This window comes from Zeus faber (assembly GCF_960531495.2).
Source record: "Zeus faber genome assembly, chromosome: 19".
NCBI classification, from domain to species: domain Eukaryota; kingdom Metazoa; phylum Chordata; class Actinopteri; order Zeiformes; family Zeidae; genus Zeus; species Zeus faber.
This window is the reverse complement of record NC_137206.1, coordinates 12,447,354-12,468,533: the sequence shown is the minus strand read 5'-3', so window position 1 is coordinate 12,468,533 and position 21,180 is coordinate 12,447,354. Positions and strand designations below refer to the sequence as shown.

General features: G+C 47.4%; 1 protein-coding gene across 1 annotated transcript in view; it reads right to left on the bottom strand.

The window, feature by feature from the left end:
- Nucleotides 1–21,180, bottom strand: part of pard3aa (par-3 family cell polarity regulator alpha, a) — a 350,702-nt gene that overhangs the window by 121,279 nt on the left and 208,243 nt on the right. The window contains exon 17 of the mRNA XM_080020374.1: nucleotides 10,744–10,892. Coding sequence (XP_079876500.1) covers nucleotides 10,744–10,892 — 149 coding nt within the window. The remainder of the gene's footprint in view (nucleotides 1–10,743; nucleotides 10,893–21,180) is intronic.

The following is a 21,180-nucleotide window of genomic DNA, read 5'->3' as shown; positions in this document are numbered from 1 at the left end:
AAAGTCAAGACTCCACAATCATGTATTTCCATCCAAATGTCAATTCCAACATTAGCACATATATATATATATATACTGTATGTGTGGATTAGGTGCATTTCAATCAATTAGGTTGACACTATTCAACTACCTTCCCGAGGTGCTATGTTCTAATATTCAATGTCAATGGATAGATCTTCTGCAATAGGTAGATATATATTAGAAAGTTATAAGATCATAATTATAATTATTGTCATGCTTCTGCACTGTTTTGTTATTAGTTCATTCGGTTCCTTGTTTTGCCCTTTTTTGTTATAGTTCTATCACAACGCATGTTCGGTAACCTTACCGAGTGTTATTCTGTCACTAATCCTGTTTATTTCTCCTGCCATTTTTAGATTTGATCGTCCCTAGAGTTCTCCCAATTGACCCCCCCCAGTCAGCACTGTGACATCAAAGCATTGCGGCAACATGAGGTCTATGCCTTTTTATATATACACCGGTCAGTGTATCTTCTACCCAGCTGTCCAGTGTTCTTGCCTGTCTGGTCCTGACCCAGTTCCTTCTGGATTCTGGACTCGGCCCCTCGCCTGGCCCTTTCGGGTTGTTAGCCGTACGGAGCGATCTCCTGGTTTTGACCACGGCCTGTTTTTTGCGATAAAGACTTGATCCTTTGCACCTACTCCTGAGCCAGACAGCACTCGTGACGGTGTCGTGACAAATACAATGACAATTCAATCGTTCATCGCAATTCTATCTGTGACAATGAGGGATGTCAAAGGTAATGCAAAAAATAACTCGTTAACGCAAATTCCTATTAACGCCACTTTATCTTTTTACGCATTAATGCACGTTTTGTTATCATGACTATTCGCACGAGGCGTAGTAAAGATGCCGCCGACGCGTGTTGCGTCTGTAGCCTGGCGATAGTGGGAGGGTGATGTCACGCCGTCTTTCGCTCCAGCCGTGGAGGGATGTACACACAAACAACAACGGCGCGCGAGAACTCCCCGGGCATGTCATGTGGTCGGCGACTCACCGCCAGCACCTCCATGTCCCGACTGCAGATAGTCACCTTAACAGTTCCATGTCCTGGGTTTGCACCACCTGATGTAAATGAAGAGTGCGCCCCCTTCCTTTGCCCTTGCCGCTTAAACCGAGGCACAGTTCCCAGAGCTGCAGAGCTGGCACCAAGGCTGAGCTAATGGCCAATGGGGTGGAGGTACAAGCCCTATATTGGGGAATGTGAACTCGCTGGCCAACAAGACCGACGAGCTGGACGCCCTGGTGAGGATCCAGTAGATCTACAAGGGAGAGTAGTTTACGGTTTCACAGAAAACATGGGATTTGGAACCGGGATTCACTGCTGTGAGAGCGGACAGGGACGTTCCTCCGCTGTGGGGTGAACAATGCTGGCGTGCCCCATTGTTCGGAGTGAGAGCAGCTGTTCCCTTGAATGAACGACGTTTCCGCCACCGTCTCGCAGTTCAGAAAGAGACATATCCGTAGGCTAAAAAGAGATCGACACAATCCGTGCAGCCAAAGTCAAAAGTGAAAACTAAGAAAGAAAGAAATAGTAAAACAACACAACTACAAGGACAGAGCTATCAGAGAGGCTGCCACTCGCGGCTCCGCAGGTCAATACATCCATCTGTCCTGTTGTAGCCCGTTGGGCTTGAGTTTGGGTGAGAGTTAAATGCAGTGCCTCTGATGGTTTGTGGACAATATTTGTCATTATTTTGGGTTGTCAACTGATTTCCAATAAACTACAATGTTGATAACAGTATTAAACACTTGTATGTCTTGTATGGTTAATATGTCTTGAAGGTACGTACTGTAAATCGACTGACAGCCATAGTAACAATTAACCATCCACTAAAATGTTGTGATGGTAACAGCCCTACTGAGCCCTAAATTATTTTATTTAAGAAATCGTGAGTTTTGATGCTGACCATTGTTACGAAGCACACCTGACTTCACTATAGCAAAATGGCAATTTTCCTTAGCGGATCTTTAATTTCTCTGTGTGACGTGCCCTGCACATTCAGTGCAGTCAGTGTGATCCAGGCGTTACTTGAAATTCAAAGCAAGCTCTTCTCCGCCATCCGTAGCAGCCCCAGAGCAGGTAGGAGGGGCCGAAGGGGTCAGCGGTTTGACGACGGTGTCGGGTTGATTTCCATTTTACACCACACCGCCCCCCTGTCCCGTCCGTGTTAATAAAAGTAGAGCACCCCGAAGGGGGAACCGGAGTCCACGCATAATAAACGCACACTGACCCCAATAACGCCGCAGCCCGGTCAGTAAATGGAATGGAGCTTGCATTTTTATACCTTCTGGCCCAAAAAAAAAAACAACAAAAAAAACAACTTTACTGCGTGCCGGAAATGTCACAGGGGGAGGAGGAGGGGGTCAAAAGCTCTCGAGTGATGGCAGAAACACATCATCCATTTTAGCGCTCGCTCACTCCTCTCCACCACCCCCCCCCCCCCCCCCCCAGGAGGAGAGGGAACATTTGTGAATACACTGGCCATTTTCTGCCTCTGTGTGCGTCAAACCACACAGCCTTAAAAGATCAACTTGGCACAAGTGGAAAATCACGTAAATGAATTTCATTGAAAGAAGTAGTTGTCACAAAGGACGCAGAAGGTCGACTCCCTCACCCCTCCCTCTTAAAAAAGATGAACTGAACGAATAACAATGAAAGCCGCATGGATAGTGTGTGTGCGCGCGCGCACGTGTGTGTGTGTGTGCGTGCGTGCGTGTGTGTGTGTGGTGGGGGGGGGGCACAGTAGCTTTCATATGCTAGGTGGATGAAGTTTCATCAACCTAGTCCAAATGGCATGTAAATTTGAGGCTTTCAAGCTTAAGCGCAAAGCCTGCCAACCGCAGACAGAGCGGAGTGGTAGTCGGGTGCATGTTCGACACAATGGGATTGTGAGCCGGAGCCGCGCAGGATGCAACAGTTCAAGGGAACACAAATGACATCTGCTGTACTCGGAAGCGGGGAATTATCCCGCCGCCAAGCGGGGTTGGACGCCGTTCCAAAAGCCCGCGATCCCCTCCGCCATTGTTTCTAGCCTAGGCAGAAAGGAGTGTCTGCGGGAGGGGAGTGAGGGGGTGAGATGCGATTGAGATAGAGAGAGAGAGAAACAGACACAGACAGACAGACAGGCAGAGAGAGAGAGAGAGAGAGAGAGAGAGAGATTGGGGGAAAAAAATAGGATTCCCATAGGCCCCTGGCTGCCTTGGAGCCGCCTTTGTTTTCATCTGAAGCAGCACCATTCTCCCTTAGGAGAATTTGACGGACAGCTCTCTGTGTGCCAGTCTATTATGTGATGCCTATCACACAACAGAACCCCCCCCCCCCCCCCCCCCCCCCCCACACACACACACACACTATTCAAAGAGATGAAAATACATATTCCCCCACTGCAAACAGACTTGGGTTTGTCACTCCTTACACGTCTGGAGGAGAAATGAAAATCATCCATTTCAAATCCGCAACAAGAGGGTAAGTCTAATCAAATTGGTCAGAAACTGCGATTGGAATGTTTACTGGGGGTCAAGGGCGTCAAGTTAAAGTCAAAACAAAACAAGAAGACAAAATACGCTTCCTAACAAGACAAAATCAGGAACGGCAAATTGGGGAAGAGCGATCGCCATTAAACGACGAAGAGGAGCTATGGAAAACTCCATGAATAAATCAACAGCGGTTATTACTGGGACAGGAGACCATAGTATAATTAGAGGAGCTAAATCCTGCTCCGTCCACCATTATTCACCGTGGGCCCTTGCATGTAAAGATCTGTGTACAGACAGGGGCTCCATTACACATAATTTATTCAGAGGGGGGCATTAAAGCCCGGTGTTAAAAGGGTAATTAAGCTAAAAATAGCCCCCAACGCATCCAGGAGAAGGCCTTGTCCGAGCATCCCGGTGGAAGGGAGGTGTCCCCCGGTCGACCGGGCTCCTACATCTCTGCCAGCCATGGATCGTTAACCCAACAGGGGACGTCCTTCGAACGCAGCGGAATGGCTGCTCGACCCGGTAACGTCTCAATCAGCACTGCTCACTGACTCACGGCGCCCCGGTGCCGGCATCGCGGGCAATGCTGAGTCAGATTAGCTGAATCATCCGTACTGAGCCAATAGTGAAATTAATAAATGAACGACGTGCTTGAGGACGTCTTTCACATTGAATTAAAAAACAATGTGGAATCGTACGACGGAGTCTGGATTTGGTTGATTTTCTACATGCACGGGGTACGTGAGCAAAGTCGGTGGAGGTCCTCACCGAGGCTTTGCTTTTCGAGTTATCGCAAATACCCGGATTAATGATCCGTATTACAGTGTCCAATTGGAATGACACGGCCTCCCACAGTAACTCCCTGTCTCTCAGGCTTCCATGTTAAGTGAGCAGAACCCGCCGTAACACGCCCCGGCCAGAGCACATAAACAGCCCTGACTATGATGAATTAATTGTAGACAGGCAAAGAGGCCAACTGGCAGTCCAAGTCCCCCCTCTATTCCAAATGCCACTCGCATATCCTGGCTCCCTCCTGCCATCTACCCCCACTCCCCCACCGTAATGAGTGTTTTCTCCAATCATATTCACCGCAGAACAAGTACAATGGCACAGGTTTCCACGTCTGTTGCCAAGTCTCTATTCAGCACCCTGCTACTGCCTCTCAGCAATATTAAAAACCCTCATTCTGATCATGCTGCAATTATCAAAATGAACAAAAACACCCTCCTTCACTTCTCCTTCACATGGCAGCAAAATGTGGTTCATGTTGAGTGGTTGCGCGCTTTTTGTCCACTTCTTGTGATTAATCCGTGATTCGGGGTCAAAAAAACCCAGAGTCAGTCGGAGGGTGTGGATGTCCGTAGTCGCAGGGGCCCGGAGGATCCCCTCGGTGGAGGTAAAGTAAATCCGTCAGTCTATCTGGGTGCTTACCTCCGTGGCTTCCCGCGCTGGGGTTGTAGTAAGTCACATCCGCTACTGTCAAAAAGGCAAAGTGTGAGTGGTTAGTATGCCGCAAACCATGCCATCATCACATGCAAATCAGAGCAAGAACACTGCAGAGGATAGAGAGAAGAGAGAGAAAGAGAGAGCGAGTCCAAAAGCAAGTCAGAAGTTCAATAGCTTTTGAACAGCCATCTAAGTACAGCAGATGCAAGATACTGCCTTGTGTTAGTGCGTGTCACTCACAGGGATCACAGGGCGAAGCTTGAGTGAATGTGTTAATGTATTACTGGCAGCCACGGCCCCATATTCCCTTCTCTTACCGAATTCTATCTTGCTCCTCAATCTAAATGGGATCGAACCACTGGCTGTCTGGCCATCTTCGCATATTTTGACAGTGATGGGCTTTAATGCCGTGGAATTTAGTTTGAACTGCTCGGATTTGGGAGGCCTAGCACCCCAAACAGATTTTTTTTCAAAGTAGGGGGGGAAAAAAAAAAAAAAAAAAAGGAATGCTGCAGAGTAAAGTATAAAACCCCATTCTAGGTTTTTTTTTTTTTAATTATATGTAGGACAAAGTATTTCCACATAGACAGACAGTGGAGGAAGGAGGCCTGCACTGATCAAAGCAGCTAACAGCCGAATGTTAGAAAACACGCCAGCGGCCACCTTGAAGCTTCACTCTGTGCTCGTTAGCTTTCAGTTGTTTGTGCACGAAATGCCTGCCTTCGGTTTTAATTCACATTCATCAATTCTTATTTGGAGGGTAAATAGTGCAGTAGGATCTCGTTACTTGTCTGAAGGGCTGCACCTCAAACTAACTAAACTTGCTCAGGTTCTAAACTGGTGACGAACCTCCATCCCTGCAGGCGGAACCTAGGCCCGCCATCACGACAAGGCATTGTTCCCCATACATTGATTTATTTGCGGCGGCCCGGCACAGTATCAACATTGACCGCCACATATTGAGTTTCTATTTTATTTACTATTTAAAATGGGTAAAATCGTATTTGATTGGAGAGCTGTGCGCAGCGCATTGATTTGCTCAGCCCCTCCTTTCTATCTCTCTCTCTCTCTCTCTCTCTCTCTCTCTCTCTCGCTCTCTCTCTCACAAACACATTGACAACAGACCCGTCTGGTAATATCTCCTCCACTCTGCGAACACTCAGAATTCAAAACATGATCATGCGTGGGATCTTTTACGAATAATCCCGGATATAAAATAGTACTGATCAAAAAAGAAAAAAAAAGAAAATTAGTAATAATCCAAAATAGCCACGGATCTATTAATCTGTCAGCCGGATCGCGCATTAAAGCCCTCGAAAATAAAATGATATTGTTGATCAAAATCGCAAGTATGTTTTTTGGGTGCTCCGTGTGTCCTCTCAGGGAGCAGTAATGGAGCAGTAATCCCTCTCCTTGCGTAACGGCGACATTGGAGAGGGAGCCATTCCTCGAAAAAGAAAAGAAAAACATTGTAAGGGCTGTTAATCGATTAAAAATGTAATCAAATTGATAACATGATCTGTAATTGATTAATCCAATGGATCCCAAATAATAGCATATATTAGTGTTTGCTGGGAAAAGCCCCCAAATGAAGATATTTCATTTCAAAGACATTACATTATTGTGGCAGACAAGTAAATCATTGAATAGACATTACAAAAGGTGGCTTTAGAGGTTAATATATTGTTTTATTTTGTTTTATATTGTATTATTGTTTTAAAAACATGTGTTTTTTTTCATTTAAGATAAAAACAAAAGATGACATTTTTATCGGTATTCAAGTGCAGTTTCTTTTCAGAGAATCTTGCAATGAGGGAGAAACATTCCACATTGTGACTCCGTTCCATAGTTCAGTTGGTCCTCCGTGCAGCACATGGGTCCAACCGCGCTCTCCTGTCGCTGTCTGTGAACGGGCTGGTCCGCTCCTTTTCGGTCGGGTATGGTGGCGAAAATTATATATATATATATATATTTTTTGTGCTTATTTTTTTATAATTAATCAACAAAATTATTGCTTCAAATTGACAGCCCTAGTTTTTATTTTAGATGTATTTTATTTCGCTTAATTTCCTAATTGCGTGCTGGTTTTAACCTTATTTTGTTATATGTTTGTTTTGCCATGTTTTGTTGTAGTTATTCTGTCCCTTGCACTCAGTCTCTCTAGCTCCCTCTGTCTGTCACTCTGGTTCTGCATTCCTGCCTCTGCACATCTGACCACATTTAGCAGTCAAGCCAGTTCTTTTCACCTTCCTCGTCATTCCACCTGTATAGAACCTTTTCCTCGTTCATTCAGTGCTTGCCTGACCGTTGTTTTATCCACTGCCTGTTTACTGTAACTTCCAACCTCTGCCTGTTTCCCTGGACCTTAATTCTCTGCTGTTCTTTTGCAGTAAACCCTTGATCCTTTGCACCTACTCCTGAGCCTCTGTTTTCTCTCTTCTGGGTTCACCAGACAGTACTCCTGACAGAACGATCTGACCAGCCATGAGCCCAGCGGACCAAGCATTTATAGCTTTCAGGCGGTTCTTCATCAGGGACAAGCCAGGAGATTCACCTACTAGCCACGTGCCTGCTAATCACCAGTCTGCTAGTATTAGGCTTGCTAGTCACCAGTGTTTTTTGGCCTGAACATTCCCTTCAGGCGCTCTGGACTGCTTATCCCCAGCCTGCACTTCTGTCAAATAGATGCTGGTTTGGGAGCCTGGACTCCCATCCTAGGCTTTGCCTAGCCCACAGTCCTGAGCCGGCAAGCCCAGTACTCACCTGTCCTGTTCCTTCCCCTCAGGATCCCCAGCAGTGCTCTTCCTTGGGATCACACCTCATAATTTTTCCCTCAGAAGAGGTCCTCCAGGAGAAAGCGTTGTCTCAAGTATCCCACAGGGCCATCAGTGTTCTCTGCTGCCCAGCCCCCCGAGTCTCCGCTGCCCAGCGCCCCTAGAGTCTCCAGTGCCCAGGGGGCCTCCATCGGCGTGCACAAGCAGGACCAGCAGCAGCTCGGGACCATCGTGCAGTCGCTCTTGATGGAAGTGGCCACACTTACTACGCTCATGCAACAACTGGCATCTTCCACTCTCGGGGGTTTCCACCAACGAGCAGAGGAGTTTCCACCACTTGCTGCCACCAACCCTGTCTGGGAATCTTGTGTTTTGTTCCTGAGAAGTTGGCTGACCTTGCCGAGGCTCAGCCTGTTCCTGTTCCAGAGCTGTCGCCCACTCCTGCCGAGGCTCAGCCTGTTCATGTTCCAGAGCCGTCGCCTTCTCCTGCAGAGTCTCATCTGGCTCCTGTTCCGAAGCTGTACGCCACTGCTGCCGAGGCTCAGCCCGCTCCTGAGCCACCAGCCACCACTCCGGACTCAGTCTGTTCCTGGTCTCAAGCCATTGGTCACCCTTGCCGATGTCCAGCCTGTGCCTGTCTGTTTGTCCGCTGCGTCAACAGCATCATGGCTGTCCCTGCCCCTGTGTCACCTGTTTCCCTGGCTACACCAGTTTATTGGACCTTTGCCCGGTCAACTTTCTCCACCGACGTCTGGGCAGACTACAGCTGTGGGCCTTCTCCCCTGTTTCCCAGCCTATCAGGCACCCACCAAAGAGGATCCACCTATGTGGTCATCCTCCCGATCAGCTCCACTCCTCTGCCCTATTGGTTGTGCCAACTGCCCGAGTGGACCCGCTCCCTGGCCCTGCTCCCTGGTCGCCACCCAGAAAGACTCTGCCTACCTGGTCTGTTCCCTTGGGCGGGGTTCTAGCTCTTTGGCCTGCGGGGGGTGTTTTGCACCTGTTCAGTTTGACGCATCTTTTTGTTTCCCCGGCCTGTTAAGCCTGTAGGGATGTCTGGCAGTCATCCCTTGATATGGGTGGGGGGGGGTACTGCCATGGTTTTGCCCTGTTTTGTCATAGTTATTCTGTCCCTTGCGCTCTCTCTAGCCTCCTCAGCCTCTCTCTCTAGCTCTTTCTGTCATGTTCTGCATTCTCGCCACTGCACATCTGACTGACATTCAGCCATCAAGCCAGCTGTTCTCACCTTCCTTGTTACTCCACCTGTATATAACATGTTCCCCGTTCACTCAGTCCTGGTCCCATCGTCGTTGTTTCCATTTCTGCGTACATCCACTTCCGTGTCAAATCCTGTTTGCTGTACCTTCCGAACCTCTGTCTGATTCCCTGGCCCATGATTCTCTGCCTGTTCCCTGCCGTAAAAAGTTTGCCTTCCCCGACTGATCTCCTGGTTTTGGCCCCGGCCTGTTTTTCGCAATAAACACTTGATCCTTTGCACTTATTCCTGAGCCTCCATTGTGTCCTTCATTTGTGTTTACCAGACAGCACTCATGCCAGTAACGCAACGTATTGAACATAATTTAAAAAACCACCATGCGTAATGGGCCACTTTTAGTCACTGCTACCGTCAAAATGACTGATGGTATAACTGGTATTCATCTTTTACTGGCTATGGAGAGTGAAGTCTACATTGACCTTTCCACCTCATACAGATATTATGTCATTGTACCTCAGTGACGCTATTTGTCATCTTGTTGAAGGCTTTGTTCTTCTAGAAGGCTTTTGACAATGACTGTTATGACAAGCCGGTCGAATACTAGTGACAAACTTTTTTACTGTAAGGTGATTTTGACAAACGATTCGGCTAAATGACGTAATGTACAACAATGCAGATTGATTAGTGAATGGCCTTTTTCTGGGAACTTGTAATTTCAATGCCATATCTAGTGTTCATGTTTAAATGCCACCTATCAAGGAGCTGTACTGTCAGTTGTCAGAACGTAGTGCCTGAAAGGAACAAGACCTATCTGCCTTCATTATCTAAACGCTGCCATTTTGTCAGTGATGGATAGTGACATTATATTTACAAAAATTGTCAGCAGCACATTTCTCAGGCTCACTGTGATCCCATGGGCAGTGGAAACTGATGTGATGCTGAAATTACTTTCACTAACAACTTCGGCATTGGTCTAGATAGCAAAAAGGGACCTGAGCAGCGATAGACTTTTGTCAATAATGGCGCCAGTGTTCCCTCTAATACCCACGCTGTAATTCTAGCCCAGGTTTATGAGTTCATCAGTTGATGAAGACATTTTCTTAGCAACAGAAGATCTGCTGCCTATTAGCAGGAGTGATATTTTCCCTAACTAATCACATTTATGAAGAAATGCCGACACCACTTTGGTACAATTATGAAACTTTTATGATTGGTGCCATTGATAGGGAATGCATTTGCTGTTACAAGGGAGCTCAATCACCTAGCTATCAACATTTAGAATCCATTCTGCACACTTCCTCCATCTAATTCCACCCATTTTTTTCAGATGACCCTACAGACATAATGGACAAGCTTCTGATAGTGAGCTAATTTGTCAGCAAAACCTTTCTACTGAGAGCACTAAGTAACAGATGCCAAGATCAGCTTCCCCCTCAGTATTTAGCACCACCACTAGAAGTAAGCGCTCACTGGAGCTGAGTGGAGTGGCCCACGATCAACCAGTGATGTGGAAGCAGTAAACACTTATCTACTGTACTGGTACTTTGTATAGGTATATCATTCAGGAATACCTGAAGAGACATGACGTCTAGTTTTGGCAAAAGATTTTGAGCATTTTCGATTGACTAAGTAACCAGCAAAGACATGCTATGTGCAGCGTAATGGCCGGGAAGTGGGAGTTTTGACAGTTGTTTGGTCTCTGGTCGTTTCAGGGTGTTTCTACACAGTCTTTGAAACGCATGCCTGTGTCGGTGTAATTATACTATACAGGTATCTGTGTGATGGAAAACCCTTTGTCCTTACCGAGGTCCATACTCTTTGATTTGCGTGTCTTGATGATCTCCAGCTGAGAGGCGTTGTCAAACTGCTTGATGCGTTTCTCCGACATGCTCTGTCGTCCAAAGCCCTCCCTCTGAAACGAGCCGTCAGGGTCAGTGTCTGGACTGAGCGTGCTGGAGTGAAAGGAGAAAAGGGACAAGTGGAAGAGAGAGTAGCAGAAAAAGGAAGAAGAAGAAAGGGGGTAAGTAGAATGACTCAGATACTTCAATGCCATCCATACATGCAACAATCGCAATAACTCGATGAAATAGATTAAATACCTGAGACCAAGTCAATGTCAACACAGCAAGGATGTGACACTTCACAATACCCACGTTCCACACGTCATATTGCTGGTGCAATCCTAAATTAGAGAACGGCTCGTTGCTGAAATGTAAGCATTACCATTCAAATTGCCACCTAAAATCCCAGTTCTAAATGACGATAGCGCACGCACGCACGCACGCACGCACGCACGCACACACGCACACACACACACACACACACACACACACACACACACACACACACACAGCCCACAGTCCACAGCCCACAGTCAGCCAGTTTAAAGCCTCTATTGCTGTTATTACTGTTTTAATCAAGGACGCCTTTACCTCTGCTGGGTTCAGGAGAGGGCAGGGATTGGAAAGGTGGGGGCTGGGTTTGACGTGTGGTGTTTGAGTGAAGCAATGCTTCTCCAGGGTCACGGTCACTCAATACACCCCCCTCCACACCCACCCACTCCCTTCCCGTGTCCACGGCCGTTGCGGGGCCAGGGCCCTTTCAGCTCTCTCTATCTCTTTCTCGATCTTAATTGAAAACCGAATCGGCAGGGAAAGGGAGGGAAGGGCGGGCCGGGAAAGGTGGGCCGCCATTATTTGCATGCATTTGCAATTAAGGTGAGAAACATCCCTTCCCCTTTGATGAGAGGAGGGCTGACGCTATGCGGATGGGCTTCTGGTTACAGTATGTTTCAGTTGACACGCAGGCTATTCCTCCTTCTATAAGTGTGCATGTATGAGAGCGAGAGAGAGGTTGGCTGTGTTCGCAAGTGATTTTAATGGACATGTTTGGGTGAAAGCACACATACAGTAACTGTGGCAAGCAGGTAAACATCAAGGTGCATGCATTTAAAGATATGCGTGTGAGTTTAACATAATATTGTTATAGTTGCAGAGAAAATCGCTCCAGGGACATGAGTTGCATGATCCGTTTGTATATATTTTCAGCCTCAGAGATTCTCAGGAGATCATAATGTACCTCTGAAGGTAAGACACAAAAGGATTTTTCATCAAAGCAACATAAAAACTGTACTTTGCTCATCTCTATTGATCGCAGTGGGAGTGCTTTGGTGCTCTGGTAGATGGTCCTGCCATTGTGCTGTGAAGGGGAAGTAGAGGCACTGTGGGGGTCAGCGACAACAAAGATGTGCACAAGACACTCTAGAGGTGATAGCCAACATGATACCCTGCCTGTTTCCACAAAAATATAACTTGGAAAAGTATGGCAGGCTGAATGCTACTTCTCCCAACTACAGAGTTTGACAGATGCTGGATCTCCCCAAGTCCTGGTGAGTGGCCTTGTGCATACTTGCTTAGGTTTGGAGGACTGACTTTTTAAATTTTGACTGGCATGAAATTGTACCTTATGTTTTTGGATTAAAAAATGGGTTTTGCACATGATAACTGAATGCTGCATTTGATCTGAGTGATGAAAGGATCAAAGGACTGATTGCTGGGCTTTCCTGTGTTATCAATATGTTGTCGCCACTGCTCCATTTGTTCCAGGTGGAGGTGCAAGTGAGCCCCCAACCCACTGCCCCCAATGCAGTATGTCGCTTGTATAAAAGCATTCCTTATCGCAGGAACTGCAATCTATTACTAATGGTACTGATCGACAGATCATGCAATCGAAGACTGCGTTCACGCAGAATGAGCTCCCGTCCCACCCCCGCTCAGGGATATATAGCTGCAGCTCACCTTCCTCAGTTCCTCTTTTCTTACTATGTGAAAGAAGGATCCAGCATTGAGATTCTCGAAATTCAAGGCTTTTACAAATAATTTCTTTCGGGTTTCTAACTCGCACGAGTGGGTGTCACTGGCTCAATTACTGAATAGTGAGGTAGTGCAGCGCTGGCGGAGAAAGGCCTACTTGACGTCGGGGCAGGCGGCCTGTGCCCTGCTCCTGGGCTACCAGGCCTACCTCTGGCCTTCTGGCTAGGCCTCACCGGACTCCTGGAGCTCCAGTGAAATTCGAGCTGCTGCTTCGCTCCCACGACCATTCCCGGTTCTCCTCCGACGAAACCTACTCCCGCGGGCGCACAGAACAATAGGGCACCCATGCCCTGACCTGTGGCGCCTCTGGCCTGGTACCTGATAGTGAGAAGGTCCTGGCATCAGGCCTGTAAGATGCGCCACCAGGGCACCCTCTACACGCTCCCAGCACAAGCTGAGATGGCATATTTTTTCCCAGTGGTGTAAGCAACGGAGCCCGCCTTCTGACTGCCCTATGGGACGAATATTGGAGTTCCTACAGGGACTATTTGCAGAGGGAAAAGTGGCCTCTACACTTAATGTCTATCTGGTAATCTCAGCATGTCATGTAGGCTTGGATGGCTTAAAGCCAGGCAGTCACCCACTGGCGTCGCGATTTTTGGCGGGCGTGCGGCCCCTGCACCCAGCCTGAATTTCTTTGATCCCGATTTGGGATTTATTGGTAGTCTTACGGGCCCTGACAGCCCAAGACTTGCTGTGGTAGTTTGCCCCCCTGAAGTGCTAAGCAACGAATAGTGGAAGGGAGGAAGGTGAGCTGCGTTGATATACACCCGTGCGGGGGCGGACAGGAGCGCAAGGTCGTCACTATCTTTGCCATTCGCTGTGAATGCAGAGTCTTCAATTGGATTACATGATCTGCAGATCAGTCCCCTGAGTAATAGATCTGGTCCCTTCTCATGGAACCACGGTTGCCTAGATGTTTTCACCGCTGCCTTGTACTGTATGATGACCCTAACACACTATGAGGGTCCCTCCAACAATGTTGAGTTGTTAGCTATGCCCCTGGATGCCTGTAGAGGAGAGGTTATGTGAAAGCCGTTCAGACAGCTGTAACGTTTGCCACTGTCTGCTGCAGAGCCTTCTGTCTATTTGGGTTGTCAAGGAAAGATTCCAGCAAAAGCACTGCACGGCGTGTCAACGGCCCAGTCGTCGTTGCGCCGTCGACCGCACCTGACAATCCCAACTAAGATCAAAACCTCTCTCGGGACAAACTCTGCCACAGTGGAAGAAAGGAGCGTGAGGAATGGGATGAGAGGAATGACAGCACAGATGTATTATTTATTCATTCATTTTATCACCCCTCCCTTTTTCTCCTTCTCATCATCGGAGGTGCACGAACACCAACGTCCTAGTCTATCTCTGTGGATGACATCTGCCAGAGCGTGACTAAAACAGCCCGCGAGGGGGCGGCGTGGGGGGGTCTGGGGGTGGAGAGGGGAGGTGCGGGGTGTTTTCGGCATGAATTTAGACTTCATTCACTCAAGCTCGCGCGCTGTGTCCGGACCAATTGTACAGAGCCAGAACGTAGAGGGAGAAAGGCCACTGGACGAGCTGACGCGTTCTCCTGTCATCCATGCAAAGATAAAGTCAGTTTCTCAGAGAGAGCGCTGTGACAGTTCGTTTCGTGGGGATGCAAATCGAGCCACATTTGTGGCCGGGCGGAATTAGAAATTTTTCCTTTTTTCTCCAGGAGTGAAAAAGCAATCTAGGTAATGTAAATGGCGGGGGGGGGGGGGGGCAGACTGGGCATTGGCGCCAGCTGATCCAGCAGGAAGTCAGATAGGGCCTCTGGTTTAAGCCGTGGTCAATTTACACAGCAGTGCTGCTTCCCTCTGCTAAACACCGGGGACTGCCTCCCCGGCGGACTCCTTCCTGCCATCCTGTAGACGGCTGTCCACCGGACGGCAGGAAGGAGTCGGCTGGGGAGGCAGTGCGATGGCTCGGGGGTGGCAAGCGGGCTAGCTGAGTGACTGCCCTGAACTGGCTGTTTGACTGTCAGATTACATGCCCCTTTCTCCTCGTCCCTGCCGAGCACGGGTCTGCCACATGCGGTTCACCTGTCGCAAACACAGCACCTCAAAACACACACTGGGTAAGCATATGTGACAGCCACAAGCAGCAGGTGGGCATGGTGTGTGGTGTGCGAGTGTTTGTGTGTGTGTGGAATTGCTTAAACTTTGATCTCTATCCTTTCTAGCTGTATGCACTGCCTTGCACAGCAGCGACACACAGCAGCTGAAACACTCTCTGGATCCACAAGTGCAATGCGATCAGTGGAACAACTTTCAGCTTTGTACTTTACACGGACACACAATAAAGTATCCATGGCTCATTCTGGCAAATCAATGTGTCATCACCGGTGGTCTTCGTTGACATTATTGGTTTGACGAATGAGCGAAACATGAGGTGCTCAAGTAGCTTCAGCTCAGATTCATGCACAGACACTTTTACGCCCAAAGATTCTCTCCCAGTGGAGAAAGGAACAAATAAAATGAAAACTAACTTGACTAAACTAACTAACTGAATCCAGACACGACTGGGGTGCTCTGGGTGTCCAATGGATTGCTCGGTAAGTTAATTGACTTTGGTCAAATAGATAATGCGTATCACAGGAAAAATGTGAAAATGGGCTTAATCATGTGACCAGTGTTAGTCGAGAATATCCATAAAGTGCTGCAAAGTCCTCAGGTGTTTCGCAGAGCATCTATCTGTTTCTCGGCTGTGGCCTATTTTCTGATAGCCAGCCCCAATCCATTTGGATAATACATTCCCTCATCTCTTATTCTTCAAGCAGTGTTTAAAAGCAATTTCCACTATTTTGAGCAGATGCTCTCCTCGCCGTTCACAGTCCTGCCATCATCTAAAATTAACGAGCGCTGAGGATTGCTCATGGGCGAATCCATGGCCATAACTTGCATCTTACATCTACTTGTTCCTCTCGCCACCTTCCTCGCAGGAAGTTAAATGTGTCAAACTGCACATTGGCAGAGTTGTTAAGTGGTGTGCACTAAAAGCCCTCTGTGCTCGTGATTTAGCCCCCTGGCTTTCGGTTCATTTTTCTTGGCTTTTTCTTTTTTACCACATTTTTCCTCCTTTTCACCACTTTCCTCCCATCATTTTCAAATTTCCGGCACTGAAGAAATTAGAGTCCAAGGGTCGGGCTTTCTCAAAGAAGCACCACTGAGTTTGACCACTAACGGTTCTTTTCGGGGGGGTGGGGCATTGAAGATTCCCCATGCCCATATGAGTGGGTAAGAGGGATGCAGAGTGATACCCTGATAAGGCTTGAATAGTGAGTCTGGCATCATCATACTGCCGATCCACCTGACTACATGGATGACTAGCTGCATGTGGAGAGCTCTGAGCTCTCCTTCAACCGATAGACGTTTAAACTGAACGGAGGAGTCTGTGCATTTATTTGTTGCAGATTTGGGATATAATCAAATATACCTACTCAGAGTGAACATTGAAAGCGCAAGGTAAGGTCTACATGGAGAAATTTGTTCTGCCTGTGTTGGTACTAGTAACAGGTCAAAAAAAGAGCAGCTGCACCTGTGATCGTCCATAGCCTTTTGGTGATTGAGATTGAATTGTAGACGCAGACAAAAATGTCGATACAAGTAAAGAAACAAAGGGAGGTTTTTTTGTTTTTTTTTAGGTCTCCTGAAGGCCGTGTTTATTTTTCTCGGCATCGACCATCTTCTATTTGTGCATAAGTGAGTGTTCATGGCGGCGTGCTCGATTATGCACGCGCACATGTGTGTATTTGTGTATGTGTTGTGTATCAAAAGGTTACTCGGGCAGCATTCCTGCTGAGATACACCTGCATCCCTGTCACAAGGAGGTGAAGAGCCATTTGAAGGACGATGCAAGGACACACACGGGCGCACGCACACGCACAGACACACACACACACACACACACACACACACACACACACACACACACACACACACACACACACACACACACACACACTTTTTTGAAGCTGTAAACAATCACACACATGGGGAGAATTTACATTGCAGCATGCGCGACATGCTTGTAGCTGGCAGTCCACCACTGAGAGTTGGTAAATATTCATAAAGCAGGAGCAGGAATGGAAGCAAGAAAACAAGGGTTCCACCTTCCTTCCATGTGTGTGTGTGTGTGTGTGTGTGTGTGTGTGTGTGTGTGTCTGATCATATGCATATCTTCACAATACGCTTGTGTGTGGGTGCACTTGTCTGGATGTGACTTTTTTTTTTTTTTTTTTTATGCGTGAGTGTGTGTACCTGTTTGCTATCCACATACAAGGCCTACAGGTGTGTTTACATGAATCCTATGTAATTATGATAACGGCTCAATGGGCCGAACACGCCGTGCTTCACAGACCGCTGCCAATCCTTCCTAACATCCTGCGTGATGAGAGCGACCCAATCACGAAGTCAAATAAAGTGGGCAGCGCTACCGGTGATGTTATTTTAAAAGTTTGCTTGCTCACGTCCATGTGGACCGTACTCACTTTATATGTAAATTCAGGAAATTGTTTACCAACCAGTGTGTGTGTGTGTGTGTGTGTCCAAACACTTGTGTGATTGTAGGTATATGTGTGTGTGTGTGTGTGTGTGTGTGTGTGAATGTGTGTGGATGGCAATGTGCGTGTATGCTTCTCTGAGTGTGTGCATGTGTGTGGATGGCAATGTGTGCGTGTGCTTCTGTGAGTGTGTGTGTGTGTGTGTGTGTCTGTCTGTGTGTGGGAGAGTGCGTGTGTGCAGGAGTCCTTTTCCATCTCTTCCGCCTGACAGACTGTCAGGGCTGCCTGGGGAATGATGTATCCACCTGTGACATCTTGCAAAGACACGAAAAGGACACAGTCTAGTTCTCTCCATCTTTTACTGTCGCCCTCCCTATAACCCCCCCATCCCCCAGATCTCTCTCTCTCTCTCTCTCTCTCTCTCTCTCGCTCTCTCTCTCTCTCTCTCTCTCGTCCCTTCTAACTTGTCTCTTCATCCCGACCTGTCCCCTTTATCCGTGGGCCTGCTCCTTAATGAGAATTGACTTCTGTCATATATTCTGCGGGGAGGAAGGAATCCGAGCCGTGAAGACAGAGGGCTACCTCGTGGGAACACGGGCATCACAGCACCCTGAGTGGAGGGCGGGGTAAAGTGTTTTGGAAAAGGACTCGTCCTCACCGTCTCAACCGGGCTGTAAACTGGCTCCACTGTGATCGGTGCTCAAACACTAAGAACAGCATCAAGCTGTTCATTCCCAATGACAAGAGCCTTCAATTAAAAATGCAATGTTTGAAAGCAGAATGACACCAATTTTGTGATAATACCTGTAATTAGATATGAAATATGTTTAATAATGGGTTTGAATGAGCCTAAATGAGATATGACACATGGGACAAGGAGACTACAGCCTGTGTTGGGGTCATGTGAACCTAGTCTTAAGCTCACGGCTCCATGGCAGTCCATCACTTTTTCCCCACAGCGACAAAAGCACATTCATTCACCCAAATGCATCCTCCAATATTTGCAGAGCTAAATCCCCCGTTACACCAGAACCTGGCAGTGCAAAAACCCTTTGCCTCTCTTAAGTAGTCTGCAGCGTTGCTAAAGCCATTGTTGAATAGCATGCCAGGTAGCTCGCCAACTATAAACAGTAAAACAAACACAAATAGACCATTTACTTCCCACTCGCTTCTAAATGCAAATGATGGCATATTTATTTTGTTTCACTGTTTATCTCCTGGTAGCGCAGAACTCTATAAAATACTACGCTTTCACACAGCTTATATATTAGCTGCCATTGTTTTCATCTCTCCTCAAAGGTCAACATGGCCAAAGCCGGTCTACTGTTGTTCAACTCCACAGTTTCCCATGTCAAAGGTCGACCAAGGATAACAATATGCTTTTGTGTCATTTTTACTTCGGACAAGAATGCACCGATCGTGACCATTCCATTGAAAGGAAGTAAATTCTCTCTTTAAATCCACTTTTTGCTGAAATTCCCTGTTGACCAAATTAGAGATTTGGATCAAATTAATCAAAAACGATCATCATGAATGAATCCGGTAACAAAAGGTAACCGCACTGGCGTTGATTGGGGCATGGGAGATAATAGAGCATAAATTCCTGAGAGTCAAGCGCATTGATGACATTCTGAACGTCATTCGATGAGCCAGCGACGACGTGTAGCCATGACGAGTCAAAAAGGCAGACTGGAGCCACAGGAGCGGAGCCTTTTTGCAAATATAACTGCATTCTTATCAATGTGATCGTATGTAAATAAACTGCTTAATCCCTCACCGTGTGTTTTAACTAAAGTACACTTTCTACCCTAATTTCATTTGTAAATGTGATCCAGATGTGTGTGTGTGTGTGTGTGTGTGTGTGTGTATGTGTGTGTGCGCCCCCTCCTCAGGCCTGCGACTGGTACCTAGTCCCTGGTTCCCGCATGGTGTTGCACAACGCCTCGCGCACAATGGACTTACAGTACAGCAGGCCAGAAATAACTCAAGCCAATGGAGGCGCTCTCCAAACTCACCCTGTGGACAGTCCGACCCGGGGACGACGGTGTGACGCACGTTGAGAGGTTTCAAAATTTGTGTCGACAGCGGACCATCAGAATTTTCAACAGGAGGCACTTGCCGACAGGAATAAACGAAAGTGTTTACAGTACACATTTTGTTGGGACGTTTTACCCAAGACGAAGTGATCCGTCATTTCTTCATCCGGTTTCATGTCTGTGCTGCGGATGAAGGAACTGAGGTTTAACTTTTTTTTATTAAAGCGCTGGTATTGTCCCTCCGTGTCTTTGTCTCGCTGTGCCACGTTGCGTATCCCGTGTTACTTTTCGCAAGAGTTTCCTGATGGATCACGGCCTCACCTATTGCAGCCTTGTTGCGTCTACGCCGGTGACAGCCAATGAGCACGGCAGCGCGACGCAGCGGGTTGAAAGGGAGCAAATAAAAGGCAAAGCCGGGGAGAAGAGCGTCGGGAGGCTGTGTAGTCGGGGAAGAGGGAGACACGCTCGCAGTCTCTCAAGTGCGTCGCGCCTTCAAAGCCCCCTTGCTTTGTCTCGGCACTTTTATTTTGTGTGTTGTAGGTAAAAGAGTTTACACTCCTCCAGGTACTTTCACCAAACTTTGATTCTCCCCAGCGTCCGGGGTTTCGTGTTTCGTCTCATGTGTAGAGACCGCGTTGAAAAGGGAGCTTGCTTTTCTTTTTTCGTTGTCGCCGTTTTTGAATTTGTTTATCATTTTTGCGGCTTTGATTTTTATTTTTTTTTTAAGGACAAAAAAGTTGATGGCATCTCAGCGAAAGCGCCGCCATGAAAGGGAAATATTCATGTACCGGTGTGGGGGGGGGGGGGGGACATAGCTCCAAGCCATCACAGGGGAACCAAAACTTTTCCACCAATCACAGTTACCGTTTTTAGATCTTCGGAGGAATTAAGCCACGGGAGAAAGCGACGAGACGGGACTTTTCAAATCTTAAAACAAAATCCAGACTTTGGATCTTCATGGTCCAGCTCGGTTTGTTATTCAGGGTAATGAGAACACAGGTCTGTTTTCCAATAGTCGTTGAAATAGTAAACCTTTCGGCCAGAGCTTCATATTTCAGAGCCCTATCGCTGTGGTCTTGCTATCGATTTGCCAAACGGGTGGAAAGACAAATCAAACAATTGGTTTCTTTCACGAGGGGCCGACTGGAGAAACCGTGGCGGTTTTGGAACGGAGCAGATTGATCGTCGGGGGTTAAACTCCGTTCTCGTCGACCACAAGGGATGGAGCAATGCACTTTGTCCTCCTGCACAGTAAAAGCCGGGTGGAAACTGGATACCGCCGCATTCCCTCTGTATCACTCCTAGATAACAAGTCTGCTGACTCTACGTGCCTCCACGACTGGACACTGTATTCTATTCCCCGGCAGCGTGTTTACCACATTCCAATGCTGGAAAAAAAGGCTCCGGCATACTTGGCCAGGATTAATGTGCTAGTAAATCACACGTTACGTATCGGCGAGCCTTATCTGGTTCATTTATAAATCAATGAGACACCGGCCTTCCTGTTTGGGTTTAGAGATGAACTACGGCTAAGGAGGCAGGCACAGTGCGGAGGAGGAACTGGACTCGGTGGCCAAATGAACTTAAGGGAAACATCTGGGAAGGGGAAAATGAACCTGGATAGGTTATAATTTACAATGTTTATTCATACAGGAAACCTTGCGCAGCCTGGTACACAACCACAGTCATCTCCTGCTGGCAAATTAACTTTCAAAATTCCTGGCTCAAAGGTATATTCACCACGCTGCAGTTTTAAACCTGCCTCCTCTAGCTTAGTATAACAGACATGATTTATGATAACTTTTCCCAATGATTA